The 23,262-nt window shown below is 41.7% G+C and overlaps 1 protein-coding gene across 1 annotated transcript in view; it reads left to right on the top strand.

Moving 5' to 3' along the window:
* Nucleotides 1-23,262, top strand: part of epha8 (eph receptor A8) — a 111,184-nt gene that overhangs the window by 35,666 nt on the left and 52,256 nt on the right. Inside the window, exon 2 of the mRNA XM_066690892.1 lies at nt 242-306. Within this exon, the coding sequence (XP_066546989.1) occupies nt 242-306 (65 nt within the window). The remainder of the gene's footprint in view (nt 1-241; nt 307-23,262) is intronic.

The following is a 23,262-nucleotide window of genomic DNA, read 5'->3' as shown; positions in this document are numbered from 1 at the left end:
TTATTTTTTCCAAGAAGTCATTTAAATGAGAATTGCTGTTGTGTTTGTGGTGTCAGTAATACAGACACCTGCTGTATTTGCCATCAGCGCCTCCGTGTAGCCTTTCAATGGGAGTTAACCTGCCGATGAGATTGAAAATACAGGGCATCAGTATCGCTGAAAAATAAGCCCAGTGTAGGCCAGGCATTGTCCCACAGCTGGGAACATCTCGGGCTCACAAACCCTCTCTCCTGTGTTGCAGTGAACCTCCTCGACACGTCCTCGATCAGCGGAGACTGGGGCTGGCTGACACATCCATCGCACGGGGTAAGAGTCTTCTCCTCGCGTTTGATCTGCCGTGTGTCTTGTGCATTTGCTATGTATTTATTCATTGTTTTCTGTCCTGCAAGTATGACTTTTTTTCCCTTTTCTCCTCTTTCCTATTATCTAGAACTTCTGCCCTGCAAGCTTTTAATGCACATCACTGGTTAAATAAAGGGCTTGCTTGACTGACTTGATTTTAGCTTGTGTTGAGACCAGCCATTTTGGCAAATTGAGTTTCCTATAGAAAGACTCTCCTGTTTGAAAAGGTTGCAGCTTCATGCTTTTAACCACTTGTCCTCCCTGGTCTGTTTTATGTGGAGCGTTTTGTTGTATTTGTTAAACCATGCCAGTCACTGTGGATAAAGTGGTCTAAATGGCTTTGAATGATGATGATGATACTAATATTTACTGCATTTCAACATCATGTATACAGAACACATGGAAATCCCATTATAATGAGCTGTGTACTATAATTCAAAAGAGCATTTAAGATTTTTAATGTAAAATTTCAGTGTTATCTTTATCTTCATCAACTCTTACTTACTTCGGTTAAAGTCAAAATACTAACTGAGATTCACATTTCTATTTATACACATTCTCTAATCACGGTGCCCACACTCCAGCGCAATTCAACGTTTGTGTACCAGGGTAGTTGAAAGTATTCACTCCCTTCATGTGAACGAGAGTTATTCAGTGATTGTGTTTAGTTAATAATAGGCCTACATAGAATAAATATGGTTAACTTAACTATATGTGTTAATTACATACTTTCAGTTTGTTGAGAACAGATGAATCCCTGGGGGGGATTGTAAAGATGACAGTTGTTGTGAAAACTTTTGACTGCTACTCGAGGGATGCCTAACGTCGAGGGGGGTTCAGCCTGCTTTCAATGCTCACTAATTAGGCTTTCATTATTCTCCACATATATTAGCAAATATGCCTTTAACACATCCCTCGAAAAACATTTAGATTTCCTCAAAGCGGTAAGATTACAAATTGTAAAATATCCAACTTGGCATTAAAGACATTCATTTTCACTTTTGTGATGAGTTGGGCCTGAGTTGAAGTTGAATATTGAATAAGTGTCGTTGCCTTTCACGGTCTTTTCACAGCTGCATTAAAAGCCAGCAAATAATTCCATCCGTTTTTGAAAATACTAGAAGCTGTTTTCCATGGTTTTAGGCACCATGTTGCTCCGAGAACCTGTGCCCTGAAATACCCCAGCGAGTCATTGTGTGGTTACCAGTTTTGTTTCACTCAGCCTCACAATTTGCGCTAAAGATGTGCCTCATGATGGTACCACCTTTATAACAAACAATTAGAACCTCACTGGTAGACTTTGAAGGCCTCAGCTGATCTGGGTACAATAGAAGATGAGACTTGCACCTTTCTCTAAAGTGTACAGGCATATATAAAGTATACAGTGTAAGATAAGGCATATGACATCGTAGTTCATTTTTTTGCATGATTGTGTTCTTATTGGAATGATCAGATGTAAGGATTCCTTTTCAAGCTGTAGGTTAATTTGCTATTATTTACAATCAATCGCCCATTAACAGCAGTGGAGTTAGAAATACAGTTGGAATGTTTAGATGTTCCTTCTGCCTCATTGCTGTCTGTCCAATAATGTACTGCTTTATGTGTGATTGAGCTGCGATTATTTCAGTTTAGACTTGCTGTCCTGGCAAAGAGCATATTCCCGAAAGAACAATAATACAGGACTAGTGGCTTCTAAAGTAGTTTGTTCATAGTACAGACAGACAGTGTTGTCATGTGTGGCAACAAATACTGAATTGTGACCTGATCAGCTGTTTACTGGGGTCTGTACCTGTGTGTTAGTGTTCAGTGCCAACACTGAGCTGTGATTGGTGGGTCCTCAGGTGCTAGTTTATTTCCATCTGATTTTGCAGATTTCTCAGCTGGATGAAAAACGCTAAATTGCATTGTAGAAAATGTAAAAATAAAAGTGAACCACATTTAACTGCTGATGTTTGTGGGTGTACTTGTTAGAAAGGTGTCAATGATTTGTGAATGCAGAATGTGTGTGTGTGCCTATTGGACTTGAAATAGACAAAGCTATACACAGGCCTCTTTATCCAGGCATAACAATTTCACTATTTATAATATGAGACGTACTTTATTTACTCTACATAAACTAAAATTGATTTACATAGTTTTTTAACCACAGAGCAAAAGGTTTAAATTACCAATATTAGTGTTGAACGATGAAACATGAAAAAATATATAATTTCATCAACTAATTTATGGGCATTTTGTCTATTTTGTCTCTGGCCCTTTAAGTACTTTTACAATTGTATATGTCCTTTCCTTAATGCTGCAACCATAGTGATTTGAGGTGATGTGTCCAGCCATGACAGCACACGTCTGGACAATTATCTAGAAAGCTAATGACACATTCCTACAGAGAATGAACCCATACGTCAAGTCCCTTAATCCAGTCTGTACACATAGCAGTTTGTATCCCAAGGCCCATTGTCCTCTCCTCGTCTTGCGGGTGGGCGAGGTGTCGTCTCGTCCTGCCCACTGGCTAGGTTAACGGTTCTCATTCTCGTAAGAGTGCTGTCCATTAGGGCCACCAGTGCAGCTCCGATGAACAAGGCCCGGGGACACACAATATATAAACCGCCATTTACTTGCCTAAACTGACACACTGCTCGACGTCTCCTGTACGAACTGAGGGAAAACACGTTGCCGCTGCAGTATGGCAGATAGTTAAACAGATAAAACACCTCATTATGTGTACCAAGCAAACAGTCAAAGAGCAGGAGAAGTAAAGTACTCCTTGTGTTATTAAATGGTAGTATGGGGGTCTCCCAATATCTTAGACCGGGTGTATTTGGTGTTCCATGGGTTCCTGACAAAGTGTTATAATTTGATATGAAACATCTGTATGATTGACAGCACAATCGTGATATGAGGCGCGGTTAAATTGGTACGTGAAGTCCTTCATCTTATTTGCATTTGTTTTTCATTTGAAACATAGCTGCGCTCTTTCCCACTGCTGTTGACTCTGAGGGACGCCTCCGTTCGCGGCGCGTGTCATTTTATCAGTCAAGTGGATTCCATTCGGAAATAAAGTCATTAGCATTGTAGCCGATAGCTTCGTTTCCTGCCAGTGCCTTTTTCCCGCTCCTTTGCCACCAATTGTATACTGAACGACGACAATTCCATGTCCACTTATCTTTCGGAAGGGTTACACACAATTATAGCCAAAGAGTGTTTGCAAATATTGTTTTCTATCTTGTTGTATTAAAATGAACTTTGCCAATGCATAATTTATTTTTGTTTTTCGCACATTAGTGAGTTAAAATGTCTTCTAGCCATGCTAAACAACACCAATATCAACTTCCAAATACATTTCTCCTGTTCTGTTTATACCAGACAACAGACACACACATGCTTTGGTATTGACTTCTACTGGAAGTGTACTGACGTTGATTGACACCCAGAGATGAAAACTTCATGCACTGTAACTGGTGGTCTTCTAACTTTCAATGGGATTGGCTCATTGGCTCCTGAGATTGAGATTATTTGTTTCGTGGCCAGTTTAGTGTTATCCTGAGTGCGATGTCTCTCTACTGTAGTGTCAAGTCTTATATGGCATTTAAAATAGCCTCTGTGGGAAATATTATTCAGATTGAGAACATCGGTCCAAAAGAAGAACAACTTCTCTAATGGTTGTCAACCCTGTGGTGTAAGTTTGATCTTGCATCTCATCCATAGAAGACCTTTTTAAACCTGTAGAAAATAGTTATACTAATGGTACAAAATTAATGTTAGAAAATAAATGTATGTATTTCACCTTTGTCAATTTAAATTAGGAATCTGTACAACTTTCCCTACTTACGTGTTTTTGTACCTTTGTGTCATAACACACATGTTCCCTATATGGAGGCAATAATAATCATAACAGCAAAGCTTATATATTGAACAAAACGGTAGGTTTATTGAAATCGAGAGATTAGAGACGACTTGAGGACACATGCAATTGCATCAGACAAGTTGAAATCTTGACAGTGATAGCAGTAAAAAAGCAGTTAAAAAGAAATAAGTCTTATAAACAGTTCAGACACTGAGAAAATTTGAGCAGAGATTTAGCTACAATAATAAAAATGTCTCCTTAACTTTTTGAAACTGGGAATAAGCTTTAATCTGATGCCCCCAAAATAGCACATCACACACTAATGGGTTTTAATTCCAAATGAATTAACGGCAATTACCGTGTGACAGGATTTAATTGTCAGGGTGAAGCGACAGAAGACCGGGCTCTGGGCTGGTCAGTCACCCCCCAGCCCTCACCAGCACCAGTGCATTACTGACAATTAAAACTTCTGAGAGATTTCGAGTGATTAGAGAATCTCTGCTTCAGATGGGAAATCGAGCTGGAGGCCCGGGTGGACATGCCTAGCGCTGATTCATCTCTGATTGTTGGGGTTTTCATTTACAGGAGTTGGTTTTCCTTAGGTTTCTACTTCTGATTTGCTTACTGTAATATAAAGCCTTATTACTCACACACACTGTACATACATCCTTGCCCATAAGTATGTGTCAGTGCCTAAAACACTATAGATTTAGTCTCCGATATCCAGAAATTCTTGGGTTGATTCTCAGCTCCAGGTATTTGAATCAATGTAGGCCAGGGAAGAGCCACCAGCGATGAAGCGATAAAGCAGCTCTTAAAGAAATGGCAGAAGAACAGATAATTATATACATGAAGGACCTAGGAGTGTGTAATCTGTCTGTAAGAGTTCATTTCCCACTCCACTCCAAGTAAGAGTATGGGTCCCGGAACTCACAGAAAGCATGTATGGACAACCTCAACACTAAGTAACATCGTGGGCAATTTTAGGAGTCTGCTGAGTAATTACTTATGTACTTACTGTGTATGTATGGTGTACTTACACACCGTTACACTATAGTTAATGGGTATGTATGTATTAAGTGTGCTGTTGTGTAATTACACATGCAGATGCCTTGTAATTATCTATTGAGACATGCTGTTACACGTTACAAACCATAACAATGTAGGTAACAACACTGTAATGCACTGTAAATACATCTGTAATTACTGAAACTTGACCACTACATGCAAAGTGATCAAATTTGGAATCTATAATAATGTTTTGCTTTTTTCAACTCAACGTTTAATCGGCAATACCTTGAACCCTGGGTCCAGTTGCATACAACTATAGTAGACTGGTCTAAACCATTAGACTGGTCTTAATGTGACAGTTAGACTATAGTCTATGCGAGTTAGTCAGTTGCATAAAAATGAAGACTAAGACTGAGCCTGAAAAGGCAGCCTCCCCCCCAAGGGGGGATAGATTTAAGTCTATCTTTCAATTGAAGCGCTGGCCGAGTCTACAGACGGTCACTGCAGCTGACAGGCAGGTGGAGCCTCCCGCTGCCCCGCACGCAGCGATCCCCACAAACACCGAGACCGCTCCCCACACACTGCAATAACCATCTCTATAATTTTACCTGCACTTCTGTCATTTTGAAACTTTAATTTGTATTATGACTGATTAGGAATTGTGCTGTATTTAGCACTTTTGTTTTGCTATTGTATCCTATAGCTGAGTCACCCTGTATAAGGGCGTCTGGCACAGGACTAAATAATAAACTCTGTGCTGAGTTTAGTACATGGATGTTTCCTCTTAATTTAGCATATTATTGAATTGTTTCTCCCGTCTTTTACAGACCGCACAACACACACAGCGGCTTTTTTCATTTTATCCCACGGCTTCTGTTTGAATGTGTTAGTGAAAGTTTCTGAAAATGGCCACCAAATTATACTGCGTTATATTTCAATAACAGCACAGATTTTCAATTAACTAGGATCATTGCTGTTAGAGAAACTTTTTTTTTAAAATCTTAAAATCTTGAGTAAGACCAGTCTAAGACTAGTCTAAGGAAAGACTGATTTATGCAATGGTCTTAACTGAGTGTCTATCATTAGTAGGACTTATAATCATACAAAGACTTGGTCTGTGTTCATGCAACCGGCCCCTGATCATGAATGGGGATGATACCGAATAGTCGATAATTTGAATATTCATTAATGATGGCCACTATACAAAATTTAATCTAACATTTGATAGTTAAAAAGTATATGTTGATTTCATTTTAAAGCCTGTCTTGTTGATTGGTTCTTTATGTAGCAGTAATGAAGATTGACTGGAGGGTGGGATTTCTTGTCTGTGATTTGCTAAACTAGAACATACTTTGCCGAATGATGGCTTCCTCACAGTGCTGCATGGAAATACTTTGACAGTGTAAATGAAAATGCCATTAAGTATAAAATATGTGCAGTGCAATTAATCTACCACAAATCTACAGTTTTTATATGTTAACCCACCTAAAAGCCAATCACCCTTCTGTGAAACTAGCAATGACCAAAAAATGAAACGGGAGCAACAAACTAATTTAATATTAAGTTACATAAACAGCCAGCTATTGCGATTTATTTTATATTCACTGAAACTCGAACGCACAGGTGTATCCGAACACAGACCGGTAGTCTATATATTGGAAACTTTGAAGAGTAAATAGTTTAGTTAAGTAGATTGTATAATTAAGCTGGATAGTCTGCTGCGAAGAGAGGGCCTGTGCCTGGTGAGCTTCAAGCAGGACAAACTCTGGCCGACCCAAGACTTTCCAACCCTGGCAGCGAACTTGCAGCTCCTAGTCATTGTTGGCACCGTATAGAATCGGGCTGTAACCAATACAGATCCTAAACCTACATGTTTATTGAGTTTACTTCATCAGCCGTCTTGGGTCTGTCTTCATACTCTGCTCTGAGGAGCATGTTTACTAATTGGGAGGAATTCTAATAATCTTCTGGTCGACTGTGTTAGGGGATTGGGGCTCTAATATGGTGTCAGAGGTTTTGTTAGACGTATTATAATCTGAGGCTACAGAGTTTCATCAGTCCTGCCTGCTCTTCTGTAGCTCTGCAGAGTGGTGTGCTGCATCTCTCTCTCTCTTTCAGCACTGGAGGTGAGTCAGTGAACTGTGTTGAGTTGGTTAACAATTAAAGATTCCCAATTTGGGGGGGAGGGGGGTGTATAAGGGGGGACAGAATAATAGGTGATTCCGTTTCTCCTATATAAATAGCTAAACTATGTGGGCTAGAAGACAGAGATTTCTCCCCTCTGAGTCATAAACACCCACTTGAAGAAGGTTGAAAATGCTCGCATCACGTCTCTAGGGAAAGCAGCTTGAGGGAAGTCTAGCATTTACTGTCTCACGTTTATATAGCGCCTTTTGTCCCAAGGAATTCCAGGGCACTCTAGAATCTGGAGGGGACACTAAACTTTCACTGGACTGGGGAATTGGTTTTGGGGGGAAATATATCTTTCCTGGTCCACCAAGACAACTTAAATGGCAACCCAGTTTCCCCCTGAAGTCTCCCATCCAAGTCCTGATCAATCCCAGCCCTCCTGAGATTCCTCTACCTGTCAGGATGATCTGTCAATGCATTGTGGCTGTTGGCCAGGAGACAAATTTGATTAATTGATAAAGACTGATACGTAATTGTCTTCATCAGGACCACAGGGGGATTGGTGTGACTGACAGACTGACAACATGACTGACAGTAGGGCTGGATAGCTGGTAAAATAAATACGGACGTTACATAAAGGTCTTGCAATGCTGTAGCACCGGATTTATTTCTGTGTGGAATATGTCAACATGTGCCTGAAATGTACTGAAGAATGATTACTTTTAAATTGATTTGATGATATATTCATATTCAACATATTTACCATCACATTTTTAATGATGCCACATATGCCTGGAAAAAAATTACAAATAAAACGGATGCATTTGAGTTTGTATAAAATAAGTTTTCATAACTGATCTGTTTCTTATATTCCCACTAGAGGTCTTCACGGGTCCAAAATGAACCACAGTCTTTTTCACCCCACTCAATTTGCATAAATTAAAACCCCCAAAATTTAGATCTGTTCCGAATTGACCCAACATCAAACAGATCTGTTCCGAAAAGTACCGTGCATTTTTTTTTTTTTTTTTAAACTGACCCATACCTGTTCGGGTCCAAAATACCCGCTCAGTACCGAAAGAATAAAAAGAACCTTAAAATTGTGCCTCAACAGGCAACGCCAACAATAGCCTATGACAAGGACCCGCTTAGGTCCTGGGTCGGGTCTCGGAATTTCGGGTCTAGTGGACCCGTGAAGACCTCTAATTCTCACATCATGTTAAATGCATAATTGTGATGCCTTCAGACCCAGATTTACTTGGCTTCCAAGCTCAGAATTCAGGCTGTACATTACAAACCACCCTCGTGCCCCCATTCCCCCCATGACCAAAATATGATAGTCGTTTTCTACCCCCCCGATCTTGTTCCTCAGCAAAGCGACAACAAGCCTGTTTATCGAGTCCTCTATTTATTCGATTCTATATTCTTCTTTCTTTCTCCTCGACAGCACTCATTCAGCTTCTGAGCCCGTCTAAATTTATCCAGACGCTAATTATGATGCGTTCGTACTTCCTGTCACCAGGGACCCTCTCATCTTAAAAGAGTGACTGCGATCTGGCCTCGCTTTCTTTCAGAGAGGCTTCAAAAACAAGAAATGAAAAGTGAGTCGCAAACAACAACACAGAGAGGCAGTGCCTGCTCTCAGTGCGGTCCAAAATACTTCCCTTTCCCTCGGCTGGGATGAGCTTTTAACTGAGATCAAAGGAGTCTTTAGCCCTTTTTTGTTTTTGGGCTCCTGGAAAACACCTTAAAAAGCAATGGTGCCTGGCTGCGTCAGTAGGACACGCCTGCCCTCACGTTGTTTGCTTTCCCCTTCATTAGGGAATTGAGTTGGATTATTCATTTGATTTGACAGCAGTGTGAAGAAACTCGGGCTCAGCTGGCAGACATGAAGAGAGAGAATGAAAATCTCAGGGTGCTTGTTAGGGGAATGGTAGTGGGTGGGTGTCAGACGGGCACTGCGTTGGACAGTCTTGTTGGTCGGTGGCTTCACTGGGGAAATCACAATCACCCGCCCTATAGAAGGAGCAGTGTGTGGTCTGTGTCCAACGGAGGTTTTCATTGAAAAGCACTTGTTTTCCGTATCGGGAAATATATATATGTGTCATTCTTTCGGCCTATTTCCACTCACTGTTGGGCTCAGATCAGGGGAAATCACACTGAGCCCAGACACACTTCGCTGCTGATGTGAGAGTGAATTGAACTTCTGGTAAGAGGACACAGGTGGCTCAGAGCAGAAGTTTCCAGCCCTGGTTCTGGTAAACCCCAATGCGGGTTTATAGGTTTTCATGGCATTGAGCTACATGGTTCAGCTGGGCGTTTCTCTGCTCACTGAACATCAACCCACCCTTCTGCCTAGTCAGGTAATCGGCTAGCTCAGTCTGCGCCATTTGTGCCAGTGACTTACAATGAGGGGAGAGTCTTCATTGTGCTCGAGTCAGCGGGGTGTCTATGTGTTGTTCATCTCTCTGTAGGTAGGGTCAGGGTTGTAATGGAGTTTAAGAGTTACTTGATGGAAACAAAAGAGTGAGAAATAGAAGGCCAGCCATGTGGAGGAGCAGTCAGGGCTTTGCTGGGGGGCTCTGCTGTTGTACCCTCGAGCAAGGCACTGTACCCAGAATGCTCCAGTACCAACACAGCTGGGTCATTGTGTGTTATAATAATGTGATGTATTATAACAATTGTAAGTAGTCTGCTAAGAAATATAATCATAATCTTAGCATTGTGTGAATGGAGAGAGGTCTACCAGCAAGTGACCAGAAGACCACAGTGAGCTGTTTACATTACCAATATCTACAACTATACATTGACATGACTTTCCTTTATGAGGTTTATTCAAAGAAAGGGTTCCGGAGAAATTCTGGTTTTATTCCAGATGAGCTCTGAAGTCCTGCCTTTGATCAGTATTCTAGAAAAGGGGGATTTTTTTGGGGCTCTACCCTCATGTGAAGTTGAAGCAACTTAATTTGAAGCTACATGTTTGTGGCTATCCAGGACCACACATGATCTAAACACAGCTCTATCTGAGAGAGGCATAGGGAAACAGCGTGTCTGTGGACTGGAGAATAAGACGACTCCATCAGTGTCAGACTAGACGGCTACATACTGGTCCTTGGGACTAATTAGGAATTCTAGCAATCTGCCGCTCAGTTTTCATTGGCAGAGCCCAACGGCCCACATGCAGACACTTCCTCATCACTGTTATTATCTTTATGATTATTTGTATGATCGTGTGCCCTTGTTATGTTGGAACTATGGGTTCATTCCGATAACAGTGACAAAGCAGGTGGGGCAGTGACAAATGTGCCCAAGGAAAGAAAAGAAAGAGAGCGAGAAAGCAACAGACGGTTTAGTGAGCCGTCCCTTCGTCCCCCTTCCCTCGGAGAAGAGCCTGGAGACTCGCGCCGGTGCCCTTCACGCCGCCGAGATTGATCGAGATGGTGGAAGGATCACGCTGAAAACTGCTCTGACAAACCGGTGACATCGCCTGGCTGCCGCCCTGCAGGCTGTCTGCCAGAAACCCACACAGGCGGGAGAGAAATGGGAACTGACAAAAGCTGGTCCGTGTGGCAGCGATTTAAAGGGGAGAGTCGACGGAGAGGGAGGAGAAAGCTGGCGGTGCTTTCTCTGTCACACTCGGCATATGTAACACTCTCACATCCTGCTTTCCAATGGGTTTCTGAGCAGCAGCGTCCTCTGGGTTGCAGGTCGCATCGTTCGCTTATCTGTTCAGAGCGCCGTATGATTCTGCTTTCATTAAATGGCAAGCCACCTAAAAAAGTGCCGGAAACTGGTCTGTTTAACAGCAGTCTGAACCCGTCCAGGTTCATGTGTATATAAGCCAATCAGAGGCTGCATCCGAGCGTGGAAGTGGGCACAAGCTGAACTGGGGAGATTGAACTAATTATGAAAAGATACAGAAGTATCTTTTGTTTCTTTTAGTAAAGAGGAAGAGAAACAACAAGATCTCCTTAAACATTCCTTTGCTTGTATCTAAGGAAAAAAAAAAGGTTCTTCAACAACTAAAGAAAAATAGCCAGATGAAGATGATCTTGATTTTCTGGAGTAATTTGCTGTAGACATAAAATAAACAGTTTATTTGTCAGTTTATTTATTCTTTATTTGTTTATACAGAAGTCTACTTAAGAGCATAGACATGCTGGTAACACTTCATATCATGGTGTCTTTAATAAATGATTGGTAAATAGTTAATAAAAATATCATCATTAATAATTCCACTTTTTTGTTTCAAATCTTTATTATCAATGATAAATCATATCTTATAACGGTTTGTTCCTAATGTATAAACCATTTTATAAACTATTTACTAATCATGTAATGCTGTTAGACATATTGCTATTTGTTATCAGTCAAAGTAGCTGCATAATAGTGCTACATGTGTGTCCAAATCTAGGCCATTACGCATGTTGTGTACATTTTCTGTGCCTCGGATTTGCTGGTTGGGTATCATGGGTATCAACGCAGGACTTCACTGCTCCTCCTGGATTGAGAAACCCGTCTGGTTTGTAAACACTTTTCTGCCACAGGTCGGATTAAAACCCTGACACTTAACTCTGTGTGTAACTGGAAGGCAAATATGCAATAAAAACACAGTATTGGCCCACAGATCCACACTGGCAGGTTTGTAAACAACTTTCTTGGACCCCTAAAGGAATCAAATACACCGATCAGCCATAACATTATGACCACCTGCCTAATATTGTGTAGGTCCCCCTTTTGCCGCCAAAACAGCCCTGACCCGTCGAGGCATGGACTCCACTAGACCTCTGAAGGTGTGCTGTGGTATCTGGCACCAAGACATTAGCAGCAGATCCTTTAATTCCTGTAAGTTGCGAGGTGGGGCCTCCATGGATCGGACTTGTTTGTCCAGCACATCCCACAGATGCTCCATTGGATTGAGATCTGGGGAATTTGGAGGCCAAGTCAACACCCTGAACTCGTGATTCATCAGACCAGGCCACCTTCTTCCATTGCTCCATGGTCCAGTTCTGATGCTCACGTGCCCATTGTAGGTGCTTTCGGCAGTGGACAGGGGTCAGCATGGGCACCCTGACTGGTCTGCGGCTACGCAGCCCCATACGCAACAAACTGCGATGCACTGTGTTCTGACACCTTTCTATCAGAACCAGCATTCACTTTTTCAGCAATTTGAGCTACAGTAGCTCGTCTGTTGGATCGGACCACACGGGCCAGCCTTCACTCCCCACGTGCATCAGTGAGTCTTGGCCGCCCATGACCCTGTCGCCGGTTCACCGCTTTTCCTTCCTTGGACACTTTTGATAGGTATTGACCACTGCAGTCCGGGAACACCCCACAAGAGCTGCAGTTTTGGAGATGCTCTGACCCAGTCGTCTAGCCATCACAATTTGGCCCTTGTCAAAGTCGCTCAGATCGTTACGTTTGTCCATTTTTCCTGCTTCTAACACATCAACTTTGAGGAAAAAATGTTCACTTGCTGCCTAATATACCCACCCACTGACAGGTGCCGTGATAACGAGATTATCAGTGTCATTCACTTCACCTGTCAGTGGTCATAATGTAATGGCTGATCGGTGTATATACTATTTTTTAATTTATCTATTTATTTAATATTAATTCAGCTTTAAGACCTCAGCTATACCTTTCAAGTCTACAGATTTAAAACCTTACAGTACATATAAAACCTCCCACCTTTTCTTAATATACAGTGTATATATATAATCTAACCTTTCTGGATATTTTTGGAAAGGATACAGCGGTCTGATTTTCAATAGTGTGTATGGTTAATTGTTTCTAGCATTATTGTAATGATATATAGATATACACACTTTAATTTCAGCCCTTGTCTTTAGTCGCACAGGATAGTGACCGACCCAGTTCAGAAACACTTATCGGGCTGTATTCACCCCTGTCCCTCAAGGCAGGATCTCGCAATCACAGCCGTCCTGCAGCGCAGACGAGTTGAGCTCACCTGGTCAGGATATCATCCAGCTTTGACAGGACAGCCCTGAAGTGCTCAAGAACAAGTGATTAGGTCTCGCCTGTATGCATATGGATGAGCAGAATCCTTAAAGTGCTTTCAGGTACATTGATACATGCGTTTCAAGCCACAGATATGATCAGTTGAGGAGACCAAACGCTTGTTGGAAAAAGTGGGCTGTTTTTTGTTTTGTTTTAATGGCACAGCTATAAATAATGTTCAGATCCAAAGGTGTGAGGCTAAAATCAAAGCTGGCTGCCTTCTCTGTAATTATGTTGATGCAGTCCTGGAGAGAAAGGGGGGGGCGGGGAGGGGTATATATTTTTAGTACCAATTGCAAACTCATACACACACAATGTCCAGTATAATATAATGAATACAGCGTCTATCTCCCTCAACAGCGTCGTCTTTCCTAGCAGACAGTTCGAGCCACATTATGGGATGGGAACACTAAGCTCTGAGTCAGTGCGAATTCACGGCTGCACAAGAAAGCATTGAAACCCAGTAATTACTGTTCAATGGCTGATTATGAAAGCTGTGGATTGCAGTGCTGGCGCAGCACTAACAGAGACCGGACCAGAGAAATGAACTGAATCCGAAAGGTTATCGCTGTCAAAACAGCTATTTTAACAGGGAAGGTGAGGGTACAATTCATATTGTAATTAGACGTAGTTGAGCAATATTACAGGTGATGTGATACGTTTTCTGTCTGTTCTAGCGATGCCCAGGCATGTTGCCATTGTAGCGGTAAATACCACTCGGATTAGCAGCCGCCGCACATTATTGTCACTCATTGTTTGGTATTTAAGATCGGGCCAGATTTATTCCATCTCAAGCACATTTATCTAAAATTGAATCTTGTCCTTTCAATGTAACACTGGAATGGAGCCTTTTCTGTGTCACCCATCTGACATCCTTAAACTTTCTATATTTATAAAAGTGTGTGTGTGCATGTGTGTGTAAAAGGAGAAAAAGGAAATGCCACTCCAATACAATGCAACCAAAGATGTTTAATAGTGATGAAAATAATGAAACAAGCACCAAAGGTCACAGATGGGGAGGATGGCGGGCACTTAGGACTGGAAGCAGGAGGCGTTTCTTTACACAGAGCCCAGACCGCCCTGCCGCGGGGCTTGTGGCGGTCTGGAATATGCGAGATAGGGCGCTGGAGGATACTGGGGGCTGCCATTCTGAAGTTTAAGGCCCAACACTTTTCTGATTTGCAAAAACTGAGTGTTCTGAATTGGGGAAGTTTCAGATCTGTCTTATATTTGATGAAGTCCATGTTATAAAGGTACAAAACAAAGTGAGGGGTTTATACTATATTAACCGCAAGTCATTTTCAGCTCCGCAACGGGCTTGATCTCTCGGGAGATAAGATTATAGGAACTTTGCTGAGCATTTTATGTCTTCTGGTGGTCTCTTTGTATGGAAAATTCATAAAGCGTAATCATTTGAGCTTTCTCTGTCATTCATCCTTTTCATCAGCCTCACAAAGCCGCTACACCTATTTTCTTCATTATATCTATTATTACGAAGCCATTACTGCCAACAGAGAAGCAGAAATGAATTCAAGAGTACAATGGCTTGAGAGACACTAGTGGGATGAATTAAAAAGAAAAAAAGAAAGACGGCCATAATACATTTAGATCATTTAATTCCCACAGCAGTGTAACTAAGAGCAGATGGATTTGCATATCATATTAATATTAGAAAAATATTAGAAAAGAGCTCTATTCTGAAACGCAAAGGTTTGAGGTCAGTTCACCTTATCCCTCTATATCTTTGTAAATTACAGTAAGTAGCTTTAATGATCTGAATTGCTTAAATAAAGTTAGTTTGACTTATTACCACTTTTCACATGAAACTAAATCTACAAAAAAAGGGGAAAGTTAAGCTCATCTTTTATGTGTCAACAAACGCAACCATCACAGTATTGTGCTGTTCTTACTGCTTAGACAAGAGAAATAACAAAGACGGTGCTAGGCTAATTTGTAAGAGGCTCATTAAAAAAGGTATTCAAACCCAGCAATAACATGCAAAGCTACCTGCCTACTGCGCTCCTACTGTACTGAACATTTCATGGCAAAATATGCTGCCAGGTCTTGTGTCAAAACAGAGGCATTATGGAAAAAAATAAGAGAAACCCAAATCAATGTATGCTGGATATGTTTTTGACAGATTTGGATGTTTTATCTACACAGTGTTGATGTCCACTACATTTAGAATGAACAAAAAACATAAACAGCAGTGTGCGTGTGGTACAATTATGTGAGATTTCTGGTTACTTTTGTAACAAAGTGCAATTTAAAAACATTACAAGCAGCTATTTCCTGAGTTAAGTGAGTTCAGATTGAAATCTTTACCATTAGGAGAGAACCATTAGTGAAAAAATATGACCCGACCTCAACGCTAGTATTGTGTTCAGATTGCTTTCCAATAACAACCAACGGCTTCAAAAAAATAACACTCGGGTGACTTGGTTGAGACTTTTCGGTGCATCGGTGAAATGGTCAAAGCCTATAGGAGTATTGAGGTGTGTAATGGTCACTTCACCTGTGTGGCAGTGTCGGTTATTGTATTTTTAAGATCTACAATAAACAAGACAACGTCTGAAAAGTTTGCAGTCACTGCAGCGATGCGTGTAGCGGTAGTGCACACACAGCATCAGTGACTGCGCAGCCCACTGTGGTTAAAATGGATGTATTGCTGATTTAATTAGTGAGTGCTTAACTGTATGCTTTTTTTAAAACCATGTACTAGTGAATTAACAGAGGGTTTGCACTTTTAATGAAAATGGCCGTTTTGTGTTCATGACTAATAATAGACATAGCAGCTCCACATCTAACACGTTGCCCAAGGAGGTGTGAAGATTTTGGGAGGTTAGAAACTGTCCTCTCATTAACACGGTTATACTGCCTACTTTCCCAGATCCCCCCCCGCCCCACCCGTGTCCATTTTAATTTCACTGAAGTAGCTGAGCGCTGCTTTGATGGCCACTACAGAATGACAGTTCCCAAAGACTGTAGGCTGTGACCCCGGAGACGGACAGAGGGGACAGACAGGACAGCTGATTCAGACTCCTGTATCAGTCGGGGTGGGACAGACAAGAGGTCCACACAGGAGGGAACTGACTCCTAGCACCCTCGGACTATTTATAATGGTGCTCCTTCCCACTGTCCCTTGCGTCCACCATTTGCCCATGTAGGGTGGTTGAGCCGTAGAAGCGAAACGTTGATTAACAATTGCCCTTTCCAAACAGGGAGGACGCAAAGAAAAATATAACTGGCAATTCTAAATTAAAACACAAATACTGGAACAGGAAAGTGGAAACCGAGTGACGTTGACAGAAGCCACAATATGAAACGAAGGAGACGTCGCGCTTGGGTTTAGAGACTTTGGAGAACGTACTTCCATATGAACCGGAGAGCTGGTGTGTCCGACTGCCACGGCACTACAAGAAACAGTGGGGAAACGGGCTGCTGTTCATTTTTCTCCTTTTTCATCTGTAGATTAATAGAAGAAAGGACTTTTTTCTTTTTTCTTTTTTCTCTCCCCTGCTCTCCATTTCAGCTTGCCAGAAATGATTTATTTCTTTGGGGGCTTTCGCCAGTAAACAGACAGGAAACAGCTGTGTAATTCTTTGGCCAATTAATTTTGCAAATGACTTTAACCCCTTCAGACCCCTCGATTAGTTTTCTCCCTGCTTGGGGAGAGGCTCTCTAGGAGATGCCTGTTGTAAAGGATTGGACGCTGATGTGCTGAAATGATAACTTGTTTACTGACACCCACTGACTGCAGGTCGGCGTGGGAGCCGCTGTGGATTGAGGCAGACGGCAGGAAGAAACCTTTCCAACTGAACTAACAAGCAGCGCCTCAATACGGCATCGATTTGTCTGGGTGTTTTGGGCATTTTACAAGAATTAAGATCATCATTTTAGTATTTTTGTCAAGCAAGCAACTGAAATACTTTAACACACGACTACGCTCTGTTCTCACTGCTATAGGAGCTTCTCTCTAGTTCGACATTAGAATCAGATAGTTGTCTATCAAGTAAGATTAAGGGCACTTTCACACCTAGTTCACTAATTTGAGTCATTGTTCACATGCAAACAAACTGCAGCTTCATGCTGACAACGTTCACATACATTTCCAAACAAACCGAACCACACTTCAATCCATGTCAAACAGTAGGTGTGAAGGGCCCCTAAAAATAGCAGGACCTTGGGGCCACCTTGTTTGGTTGCTCGAATCTTATTCAAATCCATCTCCCCAAAGAGCTTCAATTCCTGATTCTCAACCACAAGAAGTAAGTCTATAATTATTAATACACTCAGCCTTAAATGGTTCTTATCAACCTTTCAATATCATATTAAGTACCTCTGCTTACTTGTCTTCATCCCCAAGGACTAGCAGCACTTCATTAACATTTTAATGTGAAATGCAGGGATCCATGCTAAAACGCAGGTATTCCCCACTTCTTCTGTTGTCTCCGGAGTGGATGGGATTTTCCCGGCCCAATTATATTTTCAACCACAAACCTGGATCTCAGGATCTGCTGGCTCAGATTCTCATAAACAGAGTCTTGTGTGGAACCTCGCCAAATGTCCCGCCCTGTGATGCTGCTTTTAATACACTTTAAATTGACTGTCCTGTGTGTACAATATTCTGGTCTCTGTCTTTCTTTTGAACTCTTTTCACATAATACAAGAAAGGGAGTAGCAGAGAAGTAGAGTTTCCTTTGTACAGATGGCAAAGCAGTCCGGTTTTAGAAAGGACTGTAAACTATGAAGACTGGTCAATAGAGAAAGGAAGGAGAGTGATTGGGACGATGAAACAGTGTTTGAACTCCTCAGATCTGTGACTTAATGTGCACCAAGAACTCGGTGAGAGCGGCATCAGTTCCCCCCGATACTTCTGCTATGCATTCAAGTGGTGGCAATACAGTGAACAGTCTTTATTCCAGCACAGTTTCTTTCGAGAAGATGACTAAACTATACAGACTGCAAAGCTACAGCCACTAAAAGGAGACGAGTCTGACGGAGTGGAATCAGTCAGGTGCAACGACACTCTGCCATCTGTCTCGTCTGTGGGCCACGGCTGTTCTGGGTCGGCCAACAAAAAACTCTGGGCTGGAGACGTTTAATAATCCTGATTGAAACGAGACAGAAATAGCGTGTTTTGGGAAAGGGAGGCATTGGGCTTGAGCAGGGTGAGGCAGCTCTGAAGAGGCTATTTTGATCCACAAAGCAGGAGGAGGAATTGTGTTTTGATAATGGTGAGAAGAAAACGTATAGCAAGGCTGGAGAAGCGCTATTTTAAGAATCGGCCCGCCGTGCCCTCATTAGAGCTCTTTCATTGTTCAAGGACACATTTAATTCGCTAGATAAAGATGTGAGGTAGGGGTTACGACTGCAGGCTCCTAATTACTACACTGGGCTTTTTTGTTTTAAGGAGCAGCCCTGGGGGGTTGTGGTCCACTGGAGGTCTGAGAACTGAGACGGGGCCGAGGTCAGAGCTGTGAAGCTAGAGCCCTGTCCGGGGTCAACACTTTCCCTTTCAATTAGGCCCCGCTTTTATCATAATGCATTCAGGACGAGCATGTCTGAGATTAGCCTTTCCCTCCCAAAAATAACACATGACACGAGCTGGCAGGGTGACATCAATAGTCATCAAAAATCATACAGGTTTTACTTTTGGGAAGAAATAAAACAACTTTATTCACTTCCTTACTTGGCAGACGCTCTTATCCAAGTGCTATTGCTTAGAGCTGTCTTTTTTGGGAAACATTGCTTTCAATAGGTAATCTGAGGTAATTTAAGAACAATTACAGCGGTACTGAGGGGAGCTAGACTGTCTATTCATCTGTAAAGACCTTTTCTGAGATTCAGTGCCACGCTGAGAGTTTAAGAGTTTTATTTTATGCTCCAGATGAAAGTGTGTTTTTCTGTGGACTTCATGGATATCCTGAGTCTCTACTGTGGCAAACGAAAGGATAGTTTGTAGGTGTTTTACCGTAAGGATTAAAAAAATAAAATAAAATAAAATACACCTTAGTGTTTATGAGCAGTGGCCCATGCAATGGTTTCATCTGTAGCTGCTTTTTTTTTCTTTTCGCTCACTCTCTCTCTCTCCTATGCATACAAAAAAATCCCAATAAGATCCCTCCAGGATTGTGGTTATAATCCAGGATCGGCCCCTGTATAAATTGAGAGGATAATTCACAGATAAAACTCCTTATTCACAGCTGAAAGACAAAACCAGCCCGTTGTGATCTCGCACTTTTGTTTCTCGTCTGCGTTTTATTTACTTGTACTGTTCTATCCAACAGAATGGTCTTCAGATGTACAAGGTTATCTCTCCCCAGTCCTTGCTTTGTTGTGATCTGCTTTCTAGTTTAATTAACGCAATTAGGGGAGACAGCTCCTGTAGATAAACCTGCGAGCGATAAGTCATCTGGAAGGATTACATCAGGGTAGGCATACTGCGCCGGCTAAAATCCTCCCATTTTCTCCCAAAGCAGTTGCTCGCCGAACTCGGTGAATTAAGGCTTCAGCTACTTCTTAGTCTTGTTTCTAAATATATGTAGCGTTAATTGCTTTCTGTTTCCTCCGAGAAGCAGCCCGTGTCTATAGTGTAAACACAGATAATTGCTTTTGCTTTGCCTGATACAATCTGACAAAAATGTTCACGACTAAGCAGAATTAAGCTGCTCACTTAGCATCGCTCTTTTCTGTGAATGCACTGGCCTGGGCAATCTGTTCAGCTTCTAGGGTGGGAACTGTTTGTGTATGTTTGTCTGTAAAACCTTCACAATCTCACTTTCATGCACAGACGTGGGGTTCAATTAATGTGCTTTGCAGTGTAATCAGGGCCATCGGTACGGAGACTGAAATGGGTCAGACGGCTCTGCAGTATGAATCTTATTTTGACCAATTGTTTATACTTACATAATTTAATTTACAGATGATTAATGGCACTGATATGTAATTTAAATACATTTAAAACTGGTTAATCCCCTGTCATTGTCATCCACACAATGATGGCAATGTTTTCCCATGTTTTAAAAGGTGTATATATAACAGTCATGTATTTAATTGAATGAATGAATGAATGAATGAATGAAAAGAAGGTTGAACAGAATGAGGAGGAGGAGAGAGAGCAGCCGAGGTGATGTGGGGACAGGCTGACAGGTGCTCTGTGGTGACCGTGTGGCTGTGCCATTGCCGGGGGACGGGCTGTCAGTCCATCACCGCGCTCCTCTGCCACTGTGTTTACGCTGCGAGGGAAAGTGAGATGTCTCTTACCCAGAACACCTCGTTTTTTCTCTTGCTCTATTTAATTAGTCCTGAAATAACCCCCCCGCCACCCAAATCCTTATCCAAACTCCCTGCGTATAGCCTTGACTTTCCCTCTCTCTCTCTTTAAACTTTTAATCAGTGTCTCCAGTCCGGGTGAGTGTGTCTCCCAGCTCGAGGAGATGAAAGGCAGGCGGCTCCGCCGGGGCCCGCTCTCTGGGGGAGCAGAGCGAGGTCTTTCAAAGTGCATCTCGCCTCCTGACAGCTGTGGGCTTCTTTCCTTCTTCTTCCATTATTATGATGATGATGATTATTATTATTATGATTATTATTATTGTTAAATAGAAGAGCGAGTTGAGAGTGAGATTAGTTAATTGCCTCCCAGTGAGTCAGCGTGACAGCCTGCTTTATCAGATCTGTGTGGTTGGGACTTGCTCTTTTTGTGGCAATGCTGTTTCTGCTGTACTTTATTATTAACTTGCGCCCTGTGTTAAACCTGTCTGCCAGGATCTCCCTCATTGGTATTGTCCTGAAGGTGGTGATTTTACACAAAGATAAAATATACTGCAGTATAACCTAGTGAAGCAAAATATTGTACTACATTATTACCGTTATATTTAATCTTTAATTACACTTGTTATTTCCCCAGTTTGGTTAATTCATAATGCATTATAATTAGTTAATATCGGAAGACTACCTACGATTCATCGTACGTGTGTGCTCAAACGTGCTGTTGATACTATCGTCACCATTAAGGATGGTAATTGAAAATATACTCTAGAAAACATTTCAATTACAGAGGGGGAAATGTATTAAAAGTTTGAATAGAAATGTATGGAAATTGAACTATCATCCATATATGCACACACAGCTACATAGATTAAATAAGAGATTAGGGCTGTGCGATATGACGATATATATCGTTTGACGATAGAAAAACGTCTATCGTTTCATATTATGCTCTATCGTTTATATCGAGGTGTCGCAAATCGCACTCTTTACGGCAGTATTTTTCGTCATTAGGACGCTTTGCGTTCTTCCCGGTTCTTACACACGTGTCGGATGCGGCAAGAAATGAGCATCAGAAACACAGACAGACAAGAGGAGAGAGAAGTGACACAATAACCAGCACAACCAAGAGATTCTTTAATGCGCAGGCGTACACGGTCCGCCCCGCTCTCGTCGCAGGGCTGAACTCGATCTGCAAGCAGCACCCCCACCCCCGCAAATTTAGACGGATATAATTTGTATGAAATTAAAGAATAATAGTTTGTTTGCATTTTAATAAATTGGAAAGCAATGCAAACAGATGCAGAAAGTTTCATGAGATGGTGAAGTGGTACAACAGTTTTTGTATTATTATTATTATTATATAATCATCATCATCATAATAATAATATTAAAACTATTTAGTATTAACAACGTGCTGTACTTGTAAGTAGAATCGAAACGCGACAGTCAGAGGAGAAATGTCTGTCTAGCAGATGTTAATGCGCCACTATAAACCCGGCTGTGCTAAATCTACCTGAATCTGTACCATTTTACAGCACATGTGTTGCGTGATCACTATTACTTGTGTTATTGTGGTTATGTGGCAGTAAATCATGTGTATATGTATGTGAATATATATATATAATATCCCATAACATAACACATCACACACCACTTGCGCTGTTATACGTTGCATTCTGCATATATTTACCATGACAGCCTGCATGTAGTATTTGTTAGTTTTGCATATTTAATGATTAAATAAAAATTTGTTGTTTAAATGTCTTTGGTCTTATTTTGTAGCTTGATTGGATAAAAACAAGGCATATCGAGGTATATATCATGTATCGCCCAAACTTCCAAAAAAAAAATAAAAAAAAATATTGAGATTATTTTTAAATCATATCGCCCAGCCCTATAAGAGATTATAATCTGACTAATGAATCTCTCCCAGAATTAGGAGGTTCAACTCGGGTAGAATCCAATGAGGTCTTTGTCACTGGAGCTTATGTTGGCCTCCCCACCTGGGCTCGGCCGGGCCCCTGATTGGAGGGACACTGATGTGGTTAATTAGGCAGCGTGCCGTGCGTTCCCCATGTGTGGCAGGAAATCTGTGCATGTGCTGCATGTTGCAGTTCTGAAACGGGCAGAGAGGAGCTGTAACAGCAGGCGGACGCATTGTGGGCATCCAGTACAGAGGAGCAGCAGGATGAGTGTAGGCTGCTCTAGTTTTATTTGATGGTCTCGGTCACGTGGACAAAACTGTCACCGGTATTTGATGCCACATGACATTCTGATCTCGGATCCCCCCCCTCCACACACACGACACAATGTCTTCCGCCATCTTTTGTTGTCGACTAAATGAAACCAGTGATCTACACATTATCCGTGACTCCCCCATACGCACTGACTCGGAGACATCTTCAATTCAATTGGACAGTTTTTCCTATACTGCAGTTACACTATGACTGTGATCAATAGGTTGTTGGCTGCTCCAAGGCAGCTTTAGTTGTAGACTTTTAAAAGTATAAAATAAAAACATTGGCACTGATACAAAGTAGGGTGGGAATTCTTTCATAGGTTCATTTTGACATGTTGTCCTGTGGAACTGGATTTGAAGGATTCACCTTCTCCCACTGGATGTAAAGCTGAAACAATACTTTAAT

This window comes from Amia ocellicauda, chromosome 18, assembly GCF_036373705.1.
Source record: "Amia ocellicauda isolate fAmiCal2 chromosome 18, fAmiCal2.hap1, whole genome shotgun sequence".
Lineage (NCBI taxonomy): Eukaryota > Metazoa > Chordata > Actinopteri > Amiiformes > Amiidae > Amia > Amia ocellicauda.
The sequence above is the reverse complement of the archived record's forward strand: the minus strand, read 5'-3'. Positions and strand labels throughout refer to the sequence as shown.